Consider the following 15,494-nt stretch of genomic DNA (forward strand, 5'->3'; position numbering starts at 1 on the left):
GCATTTTATTTTCACTTTCAAATAGCGGCAATTCGGAGTAAAGCAATTGTTTGTTTTTGTTGTTTTTGGATTTTCCCTCTTTTCCTCGCTTTCATTCGCTGTTTAAATGGCTTAAAAGCGCCGTGCGCACCGTGCGCATTTTGGTTAGGGATTCAATGAGTTTTTGTGTTCTCTATAGGGTGACCCAGTACACCCCCTACCAGCCTGAGGTCTCTCAGGGGCGTCTGGAGAGCCTTCTGAATTATCAGACCATGGTCTGTGACATCACGGGAATGGCAGTAGCTAATGCGTCATTGCTGGATGAGGGTACTGCTGCTGCTGAGGCCATGCAGCTCTGCAACAGGTTAGTACGCTTACTGCTGGAAACATCTGTGAAGAACACGATTCCATTTATCAAGGAGACCTTTAGTCTGTTAGCCAACACCTGAACCTGCTCATTCAGGTCTTTGGCATGCAGAATGGTGTTTCCCCAGGGCTGGGAGTGATAATTAACACTCACCTGTTCCTTTTCAAAGGCAAAACAAAAGAAGAATGTTCTACATTGACCCACGCTGCCATCCACAGACTGTTGCAGTTGTGCAAACCAGAGCCAAGTAAGGAAGGTCATCAACATATAGAATAAAGAAATATCTATCTGTCCACCCGTCTTTCTATCTCTCTCTTTATCTATCTGTATCTCTATTTTCTATCTATCTGTCTGTCTCTATTTATCTTTCTATCCTTCTATATGTATGTCTCTTCATCTGTTTGTCTGTCAGTCTGTCTTTCTGTCTATCTATCTTTCTGTCTATCCTACCTAAACTTCTGTCTCCATCTTTTTACCCATCTGTCTTTTTCTGTCTGTCTGTACTTCTGTCTGTCTGTCTGTACTTCTGTCCGTCTCTGTCTATCTGTATCTCTCTCTTTACCCGTCTGTCTGTCTCTCTATCTCTTTACCTTTATGTTTCTATCTATCTGTCTGTCTGTCTGTCTGTCTATCTGTGTGGTCTGTGTCTGTCTGTCTATCTATCTCTGTCTGTCTGTGTGGTCTGTGTCTGTCTGTCTGTCTGTCTGTACTTCTGTCCGTCTCTGTCTATCTGTATCTCTCTCTTTACCCGTCTGTCTGTCTCTCTATCTCTTTACCTTTATGTTTCTATCTATCTGTCTGTCTGTCTGTCTGTCTGTCTATCTGTGTGGTCTGTGTCTGTCTGTCTATCTATCTCTGTCTGTCTGTGTGGTCTGTGTCTGTCTGTCTGTCTATCTTTATTTTTCTGTCTATCGGTCTCTTTGTCTCTCTACCCATCTGTCTTTGTCTGTCTGTCTGTCTATCTTTATTTTTCTGTGTATCGGTCTCTTTGTCTCTCTACCTATCTGTCTTTGTCGGTCTGTCTGTCTGTGTCTTTCTACCCATCTGTCTTTATCTCTGTCTCTCTAACATCTGTCTTTGTCTCTCTACCTGTCTGTCTGTCTCTCTATTAGGGTTGTGACGGTGAGGAAATTTTCCCACTGGTTAATCGACGTGTGACAACACCGGTAATACCGGTATCACCACGGGGGCGGGGCGTTCCCTCTTTTCCTCGCTTTCCTTCGCTTTTAAATGGCTTGTAAAAGCGGCGTGCGCATTTTATTTTCACTTTCAAATAGCGGCAATTCGGAGTAAAGCAATTGTTTGTTTTTGGTTCGTTTGAATTTTCCCTCTTTTCCTCGCTTTCATTCGCTGTTTAAATGGCTTAAAAGCGCCGTGCGCATTTTACTCTCCCTTTCGAATTAGCGGCAGTTTGGTGTCAATTGCTTGAATGCAACAACAAAATACAACGCCAAACTCACCTTAGCTTGTATATAAAACAGAACTTTTATTAACAAAACAAATAAAAATACACCATGCTATAGGGCAGGCTATGCCTAATATAAAATAACCTATAACTTGCATAAAGTTTAAATGTACAAAACTGGAAACAAGTAAACATGTATAATATATAACCAAATAAATAAGAAACGTAGATAGATTATTAGCAAAACGAATAAGAAAGCTTGGAGGCACCGCATAGGCCTACACCTTGATGTCAAATAAAATAAATAAATGACACAGTTTAAATAAAGTAAAAATCAGCAAACAATGTGGAACCAATTAAATAAGAAACAAATGTTTAAAAAAAACAAAAGTCAACAGGCTTTTCAAAATTCAAAATATTGCCAAACAGGCGCTTTTGCATTTCGTTTCGAAACTAAATCATCCGCGATCGTCTTGTCTGTCTCACCTCACTCTTCTTGTCAGTCAGCTCGACTCACTCTCCTCACTGGATAAATGAAATCTGATCTGTGATGCAACTGTCGTTCAACTGCATTGAGCAGCCGCGTTCAGTTTTTAATTGTAGTGTCTGTTCTTTTACTGAACTAAATTATTTTTATTACTATAAAAAAAATCAAAAACGACGGTGGGGGTTGGTGACACGGTGGGCAAGTGACGTAACTGGTGTTGCGGCTTACAGCGGATACACGCTGTATCACCGTCAGCACCGTCTGTCGTGGCAAGCCTACTCTCTATCTGTCTGTATTGATTAAAAGTTTGTATCCTTTAGTTACATTGGTGTAAAGACTCTTCTCAAGCTTCCTCATGAGATGGACTTCAGTGGGAAGGATGTTAGCGGTGTGCTCTTCCAGTATCCAGACACTGAAGGCAGAGTGGAAGATTTCACTGCACTTGTTGATCGGGCTCACAAGGGTTGTGTATGTACATCTCGCCTCCATATGTCATTATAGAATTCACATTTTCAGTTTCTGATACCAGTTTTTGCATATTAGGTTTTAACTTGATCCATTCACTCAACTGATTTATTCACCCTCATGCTGCTCCAAACCAGTTTGACTTGTGTTTTCTTCTGTAAAACACAAAAGGGGAAATTTCGAAGAGCACATTGTTCTTTCCATACTACTAAATTGTTTGGAGCTGTCAAACACTGATGTGAAACCTGGTGTGGCCTATCTTCATGGCCAACTTGAATCTATGGAAGTGAGATTTGAGTGTTATTAAAAATCTCCATTTGTGATCCATGTAAAAAAAGGGAAAAAGAAAAGGGAAAAAAGTCAGACACGTTTGGAATGACATGAGGGTGAGTAAATGATGACAATTGTCATTTGTGGGTGAACTATCCAATTGGTCCTTAATTGCAACAACAGAATCTGTTATTAGTTTTTGTGCACAGATCTATTACAGCAACTGATTTAGACATGTTCAAAAGCACCAGATTTGATTAGATTTTTTTTTGTGAAATGTTAGCCATTTATTTTTTGGTCCATTTTTATCAAAGGCATTGGCTTGCTGTGCCACAGACTTACTGGCGCTCTGCGTGTTGCGTCCTCTGAGTGAGTTTGGAGTTGACATCGCCTTGGGCAGCTCACAGCGCTTCGGAGTGCCTCTCTGCTATGGTGGGCCTCATGCTGCATTCTTTGCAGTCAAAGAAAATCTGGTCAGGATGATGCCAGGAAGGATGGTTGGAGTGACCAGGTAAGTCTGTAATTTATAGGATTCAGTGTATTTTTCCTCCTCAGTATTGGTATCAATTGTCAAAGGTTTCCTGTTACAGAGATGCGGCTGGTAAAGAGGTTTATCGTCTGGCTCTCCAGACAAGAGAGCAGCACATCCGCAGGGACAAAGCCACCAGCAACATCTGCACTGCCCAGGTAGAGCTTCACAAATCTGAAAAAAACAGAGTGTGTGTGTGTGTGTGTGTATATATAATGTGTGTGTGTGTGTGTGTATGTATGTATGTATGTATATATATATATGTGTATGTGTATGTATATGTTGAATATCTGTACTCAGTTTTAATGTCTTAACACAGGCTCTTCTTGCAAACATGGCCTCCATGTTTGCGTTGTATCATGGTCCTCAAGGATTGAGGCACATTGCAGAGAGAACCCACAATGCAACGTTGATTCTCGCTGAGGGCAAGTTGTTTGACTCCTGTTTACTTTTTTTTTTTTTCTTTGAATAAGAAATGTTATGATACTGAATTTTTTTTTTTTTTTCTTTGACACGCTGAAGATCAACTGTGGTGTGGCTGGCAAGGACATCTTGGAAAAAGCTATGCAGCGGGAGATCAACCTACGGGTGTACAGTGATGGACTGGTGAGGCCTGTGAAAATGTAAAAAAAAAAAAAAAAAAAACACAAATAGGCAATGCTACTTTTGTTTTATTCATTAAAAAAATTGACATTTTATTTATTTTCTTAATTTATTTAATGTTTTTAATGATGTTTGTTGATGTGGTTTTAGCTCGGAGTGTCTCTGGATGAAACTGTCACTGAGAGAGACTTAGATGATCTGCTCTGGATCTTCGGTTGCGAGTCCTCCGCTGTAAGTTCTCGCCTGATTCAATATTTCAATTATTGCTAAAAAACATTTATTCTCTTTTCCCCCAATGACATCTCTTCTCTTTGACATTTATCAGGAGCTTATTGCTGAGAAAATGAGTGAGCGAACAAAAGGACTGCTGGCAAGCCCTTTCAAGAGAACTAGCAAGTTTCTTACCCATCCAGTGTTTAACAGGTTTGTTTACCAGTTTCAGTGCTAGTTGTTGTTTCTAACAAATCTGTGAAAAATCAATGAAACTTGATACAAAATCAGAAAAACTGGTTCTTGTTTGTCTAAATATATGGATGGGCTATTTCTGTATAGTAATAATAATAATAATTATTATTATTTGTATATATTGCTTTTAAATTCAGTTATCACTCAGAGACCAATATTGTACGTTACATGAAGCGCCTGGAAAATAAGGATATTTCCCTCGTACACAGTATGATTCCTTTGGTAGGTAAAGAATCCGTTTACAATGGTATTTATCCACTGTAATGATTTTACATGCAAACATCACATTAAAACTCTGCTGTTGAATCCAGGGTTCATGCACAATGAAGCTGAACAGTTCCTCAGAGCTCATGGTGAGTCAATATTAATCTGCTCTTTAATATCAGCCCTCCTTTTTACTGTATCTATGACATTGCCTCATTTGATCCAGTCTGATCTATTCACTGATTCATTGTAAACTTTTCACAACAGCCAATCACCTGGAGAGAATTTGCAAACATCCACCCTTTCGTGCCACTGGATCAGGCCGAAGGTTATCAGCAGCTCTTCAGACAGCTAGAGAGAGACCTTTGTGAGATTACAGGATATGATAAGATCTCCTTTCAACCAAATAGGCAAGTGTCCTGCCTGATATTGTTGTTACGGTATCAAAAACGTGATTTATTCTCATTTGTCAACAGTGGTCTTATAGTTGACAAAGCAAATGTCAACATGGTGCATTCGGTTTCGTTCAGGTTTCTGGTGCTGATAAGTTTTGGGGGTGTGTGTAGGCATCTATACGTTCTGCTTGGTTGACACTTTAACAGGATCATTAGCATACAGTACTCTTGGGCAAGAGCCTTTTGAAGCAATCTTTGAACTCTGCTGTGCTGAAGCAGTACGCTTACATATACATGATGCTATTGATTTTTCTTTGTCCCGTAGTGGCGCGCAGGGGGAATATGCAGGCTTGGCTGCAATCAAAGCCTATCTAAATTCCAAAGGAGAATCTCACAGAACAGTGAGTATCACCCTGCAGTGAAAACACTCTGTAGCAAAGTCTCCTCTGATTTAACCTCAAGCCTTGTGTTTTACCTCAGGGCCATTCAAAAACGTACGTGACATTTGAAGTATCCGGTTGACCCTTCATGACTTTTCCTCATCTTGTGAAAACTGATTGTAAGCAGAATGGCAATCTGATAAGACGCTTCAAATGTCCTCCATTAAAAAAAAATTGTTCAAAGTAGGCCAAATAGATATAATTATATAAAAGTATAATTTAGTATTACTTATGTAATATTGTATTATATTTGTATATAGATACAATCATTATATACAACTATAATATATACAGATACTTTTTGTTGTTTCTTGTATTATGTTCCCAAAAACATGAAAATTATGAAAGTTTTCAAATATGTCACCCATAAGTGATTAAACCCCTGACAGAAATAGAATTGCTGCTTGAAAGGAAAACAAACGGTTCATGAGTAATACAAAGTTAAATTCTGTCCACAGTGAAAAGTGAAAAATGGTCAAAAGTGTTTTGAGCGAAAATAGCTGAAAAAGTGGTAAATTGTTAGTGGGGAGTGGAAAGAAGGTCAGCGATAAGAACGTTTAGTCAAGTCATTGCAGTGTTTTGTAATCTGGCCTTTGTTTGTTTTTTTATCATCTTCCTAATAAGCAGATCTTCGATAGCGGATGCAGCTCTTAAACCAGCCAAGGTTCAAACTGCCATGGTTGAGTAAATAGCCATAGAAAACAACCACCCCGTTACAGGATTCAACTTCAGAGCAAGATTCCATATTTGGAGATTTTTAAGACATGCAGTCTTTGGACGATGAGTTTGTCCATGGTGACCTATTGAAAATTGCATAATGTTAAGCATTTAGACTACTGTGTCCTTAGTTCAGAATGTCTGTCATGTAGTATTGATAAAAAAACAAACGAAAATTCTGTGATTTTTTTTTTTTTTTTTTACTCGCCCTCATTTCAGTTTGAATGTCTGGAAAACAAAAGGATTCATAATGAAAGCAGACCTAGACTAGTGGCTTTATAAAAGTAGTCCTTATGAGCTACAATGGCTTTGTGAGGAACAGACTGAAATTTTCAGTACAAGTAATTTTAAATGTGGTGTCACACCTTGGCAAGCTTGGTGTCGTAAATCTGTTTTACATGAAGTGTTTAAATAAGACAACAAAAAATTGGGTTCTATGTATGTTAAACAACCATTAAAGTATGCAGTTTCTGCATAAGCAACAACCATTGCAGATGCTCCTTAGGGCGTTTTCAGACCTTTAGAACGTTTGCTTTGTTCCGAAAGAGGGTCTTAATTTGTTACAATGTTGCATTTTCTTCTTGGTTTGGTTTGCTTTCACAAGGCAACATTGCAAAGCATACCGGACTGTGTTTATGCAAGTCACATGTGAGTAAAGCTGTCCTCTTAATTGGTCAGAGTTCACCTGTCTACGTTGCTCTGTGTCATTCAAGATGGATTGGCAAGTTAGCTCCATGGGCTTATTGTGGCTTTATAGCTATTGAAACCTGAATATTTCATCACACGCCTCCATCTAAAAGCATTGCCAGTTTTTATCTTTTGTTTTTACCCTGTTGTCTGACTGATCTTAGTGGACCACTTTGAAGGTTTTGATGGTGTCTTGGGAGACTTCATGTTTACACTTTTTGGAGTCATAAAAGCATTAATGGCATGCGTATACAAACAAACGGGGTTAAGAGAACATTGACAAACCTTCTAAACTTCAACTTTAGGTTTCCTTAGTTACAGAAATAAATGTTTGTTGTTCTTGTTTATATGTTTGTTTTGTCCATTAATCTAATGCATCAAATCTGTTATGAATTTGTTCAGGTTTGTCTGATTCCCAAATCTGCTCATGGAACAAACCCTGCCAGCGCTCAGATGGCAGGAATGAAGGTTCAGGTGGTGGAGGTGGATAAAGATGGCAACATCGATGTGTCTCACCTTAAAGCCATGGTATGTACAGTAATTTGAAGTGTCACATTTTGCATCTCCTGTCAACAGGAAGCCTTTATCTTATGTTAGCTATTTACACTGACACACTTCCCTATGATAACATTATCTTGTAAGTGTTAAAGGTGAAGTGTGTAATTTCTGCACCGCTAGCAGCACCAAATTAAATTGCAAAAATTAGTTTGAGGTTCAAACTGGCTTCCTGAACACACCTCCTGACTGCCATTGGTTGAGCAAACAAATACTCCAAACTCACATGTTGCTGCTGTGTCATCATGCTCAAACAAACAATGTTTTGAAAGCTCAGTGTTTACACGTTTTAGAGGGAACCAACCTATGAATAGCTTTGGTTTTGGAAAGGAGAAAGTGTTTAACATCCAAAGAATGACATGCTTAACCTTTTAAAGATGCACTTTACTCAATCAACTAAATGTATCCCCTTTTTTTGTTTTTGTCAGGTGGACAAACATAAGGCCAATTTGGCTGCCATTATGATCACATACCCCTCCACTAACGGTGTGTTTGAGGAGAACGTGAGAGAAGTGTGTGAGCTCATCCATCAGAACGGCGGACAGGTATACCTGGATGGTGCCAACATGAACGCACAGGTCAGATGAAGAGCATACAGAAACATTTTACCATATAGTAGTGACCATTAACATTAGTTACAATATGGACTAACAATTAAATTTTTTTTTTTACATTAACCGTTTATGTTATGAATTAATCATGCACTATATTCCTGGATTGATGATGATTAAATGCTCTAAGTTGTAGAATTGAGAAGTGTTACAGAGTGAGCGTCATCCACAGTAGGTTTTACATTGAACGTTCATGTTCTTCTGATTCAGGTTGGATTATGTCGACCAGGAGACTATGGCTCAGATGTTTCTCACTTGAATCTCCATAAAACCTTCTGCATTCCTCACGGTGGTGGTGGCCCTGGAATGGGACCAATAGGAGTGTAAGTGTTTTGAAGTGAGCAGACCTGCCCTACTCAATCTACCAGAACAGTTGATCTGTTGACTCCAGTTAACCATATGGCTTTTTCCAACAGGAAACTGCATCTTGCCCCCTTCCTGCCCAGTCATCCAGTGGTGAACATGCAGTCCAGTAATGCAGGAAGTTCTTTGGGCACCATCAGTGCTGCTCCCTGGGGCTCCAGCGCCATCCTGCCCATCTCATGGGCTTACATTAAGGTCAACACTCAAGTCTTACATTTTTTACCTATCTGAGTAATAGGGATGCTTCATTATTATCATTAAAAATAAGACACTAATTTTCAATCTTACAAGCAAAATTTAGGTTTTACAACATTAAATGGTACAGCATAAACAATGCACATTTATTTTGAGATTTGCTAAGATTACGTTGGTTAAACTTTTAATGATTTTAAAGATTAACTTTTAGTGAGTTTTAGATGAAAGCAAAGGTAATGTAAATGTAAAAATAGAAGGAGCAGCACAATGAAATCCAATATATATATATATATATATATATTTATATAGCCAAATACCAATAAATAAAATAAAAAAATCAGCTGATATGGTACTGTATATCATCCTAATTTATTCATCTAATATTTGATTTATTTTCTATTCAACAGATGATGGGTTCAAAGGGTCTTGTTCATGCTACAGAGGTGGCCATCCTTAATGCCAATTACATGGCTAAAAGACTGGAAAACCACTACAAAATTCTTTTCAGGGGCTCTAAAGGTTGACTTTATTGAATAAAATATTGCATTTTTGATCTTAAAAGTTCCTCACAAACACTTACTGACTATTTTGCATTTGCAGGATTCGTTGCTCATGAGTTTATTTTGGATGTGCGGCCTTTTAAAAAGTCCGCAAACATTGAGGCAGTTGATGTAGCAAAACGACTGCAAGATTATGGCAAGTGAAAAACATCCGTGAAGTAAATATTTTTGGCTTTAAATTGTCTGATAATTGACTGATTCTCCGCCACCTTTTATGACAGGTTTTCATGCACCGACCATGTCATGGCCTGTGGCTGGAACTCTGATGATCGAACCCACAGAGTCTGAGGACAAGGCTGAGCTCGACCGCTTCTGTGACTCGTTGCTGGCCATCCGACAGGAAATCGCAGACATCGAAGAGGGACGGATGGACTCAAGGGTTAATCCTCTCAAGGTGAGCGTTTTAAAGAATCCAGAATCCAGAACACTCCATATCGGCAGCATCTGTGCAGCTTTAATCATGTGTACAGTAATGCACATGTACTAGAAGTTTATGGAGCATGGCATTATTTGTACTCCGTGTCACATTTTATGCCCAGAAGAATTAATATAAGCGCTTTTAAAAAAAAACATTTCTCATTTCTGCTTTTAAACCCTGCAGATTGTCTTTGCCCAATAGACTTTCATTAGTGCCATTAATTCTTGAGCCGAAATTGTATTGAATCTGGATCTTCCTCTAGTTGCTCTAACTTGTCTTTCACATGTTTTCCAAAGATGGCTCCTCACTCACTGGCCTGTATTACTTCTACCACATGGAACAGACCTTACTCCAGAGAGTATGCTGCTTTCCCCGTGGTGTGTAGCATACATTAATGTAAAAATACATAAACCTTACTTAAAATAAACGTTTTTATTCAATCAGTTTTAAAATGTTATTTCAGCCTTTCGTGAGACCCGAGACCAAGTTCTGGCCCACAATTTCAAGGATCGATGACATCTATGGAGACCAACATCTCGTCTGCACCTGTCCACCTATGGACGTCTATGAGTCTCCATATGAGGAAAGGGCTTCTTCGTGACCTCATTACTCAATGAAATGCTAATTCATCCAAATGAACCATTCCCATCAAATATGATCATTTATTCCTCCCTGTGATTACAGTCTCCTCGGTACGTTCATGGAGCCTCAGATTTCCTATTGCATACAATGCACAAATAGCTGACCTCTCCTCTGTTACTCTACTAAAACAATCCAAATCTGATTCAGATACTGTAATCGACCTGTATAGGGGTTTGTTTTTTGTTCTTACCCAAATATTTTTTTTATACAGTGAATAAAAATGTGTTTTGGTCTGTTTGTAGGCATAACTTACTGGCACTGTTCTCAATGTTAACATTAATTTTATAGATGTATGTTTTCAAATTATTGAAGGAATCGAGCCTGTTTGTAGCCATTTAATAAATATTTTAAAACTAACTGGTTTACATACGTTTCCTAAATCAATGGTGGTATTCCATGTCACAAAATCGGCATGCGTTCTAATTTGAAATGGAGTTTAGCTGCGTTTCATACTGATGATCGTTTCTCTTTTTCCATAAGTTTCCAGTCACTATTCCTAAAAATAAAAGCAGTCCGAGGTTTCGGTTTGAAGCAAATTTTTTCCAGCAGTACTCAGGTCTGTTGATGTCCACAGCGTAGATCTGTGGAACACAGAATAAATTATTCATTTAACATAACTTTTTTTTAATGTAATCTTTTATTTAAGAGCTCTTTTCATATACTTAATCTGGCATACCATGTAATTTAATTTAGATTTTTAAACAACTAATAACCCAAAGTTTTTCTCTTCATTGGTTTTCTTGTAACCCCAGGCTACTATTATCAAGCAGTCTATCCTGCTCACCTGATGTGCTAGATGAATGGCCACTGCACACACTGCACAATAGTAGGGCAAAGTCTGGTCAGCATTAGCTCCTGCTAGAACCAGCCCTGACAGCATCACCCCAGTGAAGCCACTCGGCCACAATTTGGTGTTCTCCTGAAACCTCAGAGCTGTAGATTTCACGCCCACTTTTAAATCATCATCTTTGTCCTACTCGAGATGAGAAAATGGATCACAAAATGTACACAAGGCACAAATTTATGTTCAGGGGTGTGATGACTAATCACACACTGTACCTGATGGGCATAGATTGTGTCATAAATCAATGTCCACATAACACCAGATACATAGAGAGGTAAACACACAGACCAGTCACATGATCCCTTCACAGCAGACCAACCCAGAAGAGCACCCCAATTAAAAGTGAGACCTACAGGGGCAACAAATGTACAGAATGTTCAGTCTTAGAAATACTTTGAGCAAATGTTCAGCAATAATATGGAGGGAGGGGTTTAGTACATTAATGGCAACACACCTAAAACAAACTGGCCAGTATGTGATTCTCTTCATGAGAGGGTATGTAACCAGCAGCGACAAAGAGGCGGCTCCAAGAGCTATGCTAGAGACAGATGGGAAGTCACAGTTTATTAGTAAATTTAGTCAAATTAAAGTTGCCATGAAACAGAAATTGCAATCGTCTTTTCATCTACATTTAAAGATACATCAATAAAATAAATATTACTATAATATCAACTTGAAAGTTACAATCTTACTCTAGTCCCAAATGTTGGCAAAATACTGGTAACACTTTAGTCTCGTTGCTTATTAGCATGCATATTACTGTCATATTGCCTATTTATTAGTACTTCTAAAGCACATATTAATGGCTTGTTCTGCATGATCATATTTTAGATCCCTTAATTCTAGCCCATACCTAAACTTAACAACTACTTTACTATTAATACATAGCAAATTAGAAGTTTGAGGCAAAAGTCGTAAATAGTTCATGGTGAGAAGTGGTCCCCAAACTAAAGTGTGACCAAAAATATTGTGTAAAAACACTGTAAAATATAAAGCACCTGTAGTAATTGAGGCAGAGCAGAACCCCCAGCGCTAAACTCAGCTGGCCTCCGACGAAAACCAGAGCCTGAAACGATGTGATCTCCCCCGAAGCAATGGGCCGAGTGGCTGTCCTTGACACCTACCAAAAATATGACACATCCCAACATCAGATTCCAGCAGCAGCCAAGATCAGATCCAGGCGGTCTGTTTTCTTTCCTGAACCTTGCTAAACAGTCTAGCTGTAGCAATCATTTGACCCACCTTTTCAAGATTCAGCTTGATTAAACTGACAAAACATCAACAACAACAACCCACATCCTTGAACACTCATACCAACTTTATTCTTTCTACAAACTACACTCTTAAAAAAATAAAGGTTCTTCATTGGCATCTATGGTTCCATCAAGAACCTTTAGCTTTCATGGAAACTTTTCATTGCACAAGAGATTTTTTTTTATAGTAGAAAAAGTTTCTTTAGATTATTAAATTGTACTTTTAAAGGAATAGTTCACCCACAACAACTGTTACATTACCAGCAGTCTTCAAAATATCTTATTTTATGTTCAACATAAGAAAGAAACTCATACGGGTTTGGAACGACATGAGAGCGAGTAAATGATGACAAAATGTTAATTTTGGGTTGAACTATCCCTTTAAGAACTATTCACTGAAAGGTTCTTTGGGGATCCCAAAATAGTTTTTTATGGCATTGTTGCAAAAAACACTTTTTGGAACCTTTATTTGTAAGAGTGTAGTACAAATCATACATTATTGTTTAAACTGATTTAGTATTCTGCTTAAATTATACACCTGTATAATGTTATGCTTATACACTATTTTAATGGTACTAAATGAAGCTTCAATGATAATTAATTTGACAAGTCAAGCAAGCCTCTCAGGTCTGTTAACTTCCTATGTTCACAAAAACACCAAAGTCTTCCACTTGAGTTCTATATCAAATCAGATTAAAGGGGTCATATGATGCGATTTCAATTTTTCCTTTCTCTTTGAAGTGTTACTAGTTCTTGGTGCATAAAGAAGATCTGTAAAGTTGCAGACTAAAGTCTAGCAACATCATATGACCCCTTTAAAGTGAGAGTTCACCAAGAAATGAAACTTCTGTCATCATTTACTCACCCCCATATTGTTCCAAACATGTATTACCATCAACATTTAAAATATCTCCTTTTGTTTGACAGAAATAAAGTTATACAGGTTTGAAATGACATGAGGGTGAGTAAATTATTATTATTATCTGACATTGATTATGGCCAATGTTACAGCAAAATTTCCCAATTCCTTTGACAATTCCAGGTAAGATTAGGAGATATGTTAGGCTTAGTCTGGATGAGAAGATGGCACGTGGAAGAAGACTCCTCACTGCATGTGGTTGAAGCAGTGCCAGTAGTCTGGTTGACATCATCTTGTCTGTTGAGCTGTCATGACCAACTTTTCGCGAGAGATGTCACAACTGCAAAGTAGCCAGGCGCTTCATTGTATACTTGCATTCATGTGCAGATGAGGGAGCTCTTCAGGAACAATGAACAAACAGCAGAGAACACAATGCACAGTATTCAATACAGATTACTGACGAGTCATGAAAATGTCAAGTTGAGTGAATAAGGCTTTTTTTCTTGTAATACTGTGTGCCAGTAATCTGTAAGAGTAGTCAAACTTGATACAACTTTAAGATATTCAATATTATGCTGCTTGTGTTACACTTAAACTTGGCTATGACCATTGAAATGCCCCTTATTGACTAATCAATGGTGTTACAAGCAATAACAAGCGTTGCTAATATGTTAAATACGGGGGGGGAAGATAGATCAGCATTGTCAATCTTCTTTCTTCTTTGAATCGTTTGTAAATCATTCATGTCTATTTGACATATTGAACTTACAACGCTCTGTAACAGCAATTTTGAAGTCCTTTGCGTTGTGTGCGCCGACGTCGTGTTCCCCTGAAACGTTTGTTTTTCGAATGGTTCCGCCTTTTGATTTATTCTACTGTACGTATGCTTTCTTTCATGATATTCAGTATTTGTAAACTCCAATGTAAGATTACATGTACAGAAATACCACAGTCAACAGATGCTATAAAACACAGTATTGTTCCATGCCTTTCAACACAAGTGTCTGGACACGGTGGGATTTTTTTTTCTAGTTTTGTCTACGATTTATTTTCATAAGCTAACCATTTTGTAGATTTTAGACCAATGGTTCACAAAAGAATATATTTTTAAGTATGGCGTTATGACTAGTTTTGGTTACTATGCTGCAAAGATTACAAATGATGACAGAATTTTAATTTTTCAGTGAACTGTCTCTCTCACACCACTTTTAGTTTGAATGTATTTGTAGTATTGATGTCTATGCTGGTTTGTTAGGCTCAGCCAGTCAGAAGGGAACTGTAATGGGAATCCTTCGGAGTCTTGGAGCTTTAGCTCGAGCACTGGGCCCATTGTGGCTTCTTCAGGTAAAAAAAGGGAGGGGGGCAAAGTTATATAAATGTAGATAAAATATTATACATATGTATGTATGTATCTTAACATGATTAATCAATTAATTATGTAAACAACACTAACAGTAACTTACGATTGCAAGAAAATCATTTATCTGTACCTTTGTTTGTTGCAATTTACAGCAAATCATAACATTATTTTACTTTTTTCCCAGTGTACTGGTTGGCTGGAGCAGAATTATGTTTTATAATCAGTTCAGCGTTCTTTATAGTCCCTCTGGTTTTACTGAGTCGGCTGAGGAGACAGAAGGAGGAATGAGATTGAGAGTTTAAGGATTCACTCTTGTGTCATAAGAGGGTCAGACCCACTGATCTATAATAGAGAGTCTTTCCATATAGATCAGTGGTCAGACCTCTTTTTCCTTTCTGAAAGCATTAAAGCCCACTGAAGAAAGTTCCTCTAAGTAAAGTGTTTACAAGGGGGAAAAAATATTAAAAAGTACTTGTGCTTATGAAATTGGTTTATTTCACTGTTAAAAAACAACAGACTGTACATAGTAAAACAGTATTTTATGAATGTATTTTTACAACACTTAATCAACAGATACAAATGTTTGTGCTACTTGTCAGTGGGTGCTACTGTTTTATAAGAATGACATTATATATTTGGTTAATATTGCTGCATATACACACCCGTATATATATATTGTGGATACTGATTGTATCTTTTCAATCAGATTTCTAAAAAAATAAAAATAAAGATGATTATTGTCAACTAGAATGTTTTATTTATCTTTCTTTTTGTATTAATTTGCATGATAATGATTTTTTTATGATGATGATGATATTTAT

At 37.7% G+C, this 15,494-nt stretch overlaps 2 protein-coding genes and 1 long non-coding RNA gene across 3 annotated transcripts in view; 2 read left to right on the forward strand and 1 right to left on the reverse strand.

Annotated features, from left to right (window-relative positions):
* Positions 1-10,609, forward strand: part of LOC107720198 (glycine dehydrogenase (decarboxylating), mitochondrial) — a 15,354-nt gene extending 4,745 nt beyond the window's left edge. Inside the window, exons 6-25 of the mRNA XM_016527836.1 lie at positions 2,559-2,706; positions 3,288-3,484; positions 3,564-3,660; positions 3,822-3,962; positions 4,010-4,108; positions 4,256-4,336; positions 4,431-4,528; positions 4,708-4,792; positions 4,882-4,923; positions 5,042-5,184; positions 5,495-5,570; positions 7,416-7,541; positions 7,997-8,146; positions 8,390-8,502; positions 8,596-8,737; positions 9,145-9,256; positions 9,338-9,433; positions 9,519-9,691; positions 10,012-10,092; positions 10,179-10,609. Of these exons, the coding sequence (XP_016383322.1) occupies positions 2,559-2,706; positions 3,288-3,484; positions 3,564-3,660; positions 3,822-3,962; positions 4,010-4,108; positions 4,256-4,336; positions 4,431-4,528; positions 4,708-4,792; positions 4,882-4,923; positions 5,042-5,184; positions 5,495-5,570; positions 7,416-7,541; positions 7,997-8,146; positions 8,390-8,502; positions 8,596-8,737; positions 9,145-9,256; positions 9,338-9,433; positions 9,519-9,691; positions 10,012-10,092; positions 10,179-10,316 (2,338 nt within the window). The 3' untranslated portion in view covers positions 10,317-10,609. The remainder of the gene's footprint in view (positions 1-2,558; positions 2,707-3,287; positions 3,485-3,563; positions 3,661-3,821; positions 3,963-4,009; positions 4,109-4,255; positions 4,337-4,430; positions 4,529-4,707; positions 4,793-4,881; positions 4,924-5,041; positions 5,185-5,494; positions 5,571-7,415; positions 7,542-7,996; positions 8,147-8,389; positions 8,503-8,595; positions 8,738-9,144; positions 9,257-9,337; positions 9,434-9,518; positions 9,692-10,011; positions 10,093-10,178) is intronic.
* Positions 10,610-10,679: 70 nt separating this feature from the next.
* On the reverse strand, positions 10,680-12,434 carry LOC107720199 (4-hydroxybenzoate polyprenyltransferase, mitochondrial-like). The gene is made up of 6 exons (XM_016527837.1): positions 12,405-12,434; positions 12,200-12,321; positions 11,654-11,739; positions 11,417-11,550; positions 11,142-11,330; positions 10,680-10,938 (listed from the first exon to the last, which is right to left on the reverse strand). The coding sequence occupies exons 1-6, from the start codon at positions 12,432-12,434 to the stop codon at positions 10,777-10,779; spliced, it is 723 nt and encodes a 240-aa protein (XP_016383323.1). The 3' UTR covers positions 10,680-10,776.
* A 1,854-nt stretch (positions 12,435-14,288) lies between these two features.
* Positions 14,289-15,332, forward strand: LOC107720255 (uncharacterized). Its single transcript, XR_001637599.1, has 3 exons — positions 14,289-14,326; positions 14,569-14,657; positions 14,858-15,332. It is a non-coding gene; the product is annotated as an uncharacterized LOC107720255 (long non-coding RNA).
* Positions 15,333-15,494: the final 162 nt, after the last annotated feature.

Source organism: Sinocyclocheilus rhinocerous, unplaced genomic scaffold (genome assembly GCF_001515625.1).
Source record: "Sinocyclocheilus rhinocerous isolate Xijiao unplaced genomic scaffold, SAMN03320098_v1.1 scaffold62, whole genome shotgun sequence".
In the NCBI taxonomy this organism is placed as follows: Eukaryota; Metazoa; Chordata; class Actinopteri; order Cypriniformes; family Cyprinidae; genus Sinocyclocheilus; species Sinocyclocheilus rhinocerous.

What these genes read in the sequence shown, in the direction of transcription:
- LOC107720199 (XM_016527837.1), bottom strand. Translation starts at nt 12,434, where the DNA reads ATGATTGCTACAGCTAGACTGTTTAGCAAG. An exon ending in CTCTGCCTCAATTACTACAG is followed by an intron (nt 11,740 to 12,199) that starts GTGCTTTATATT and finishes ATCTGTCTCTAG; the next exon opens with CATAGCTCTTGGAGCCGCCT. An exon ending in CCATTCATCTAGCACATCAG is followed by an intron (nt 10,939 to 11,141) that starts GTGAGCAGGATA and finishes TGTGTTCCACAG; the next exon opens with ATCTACGCTGTGGACATCAA.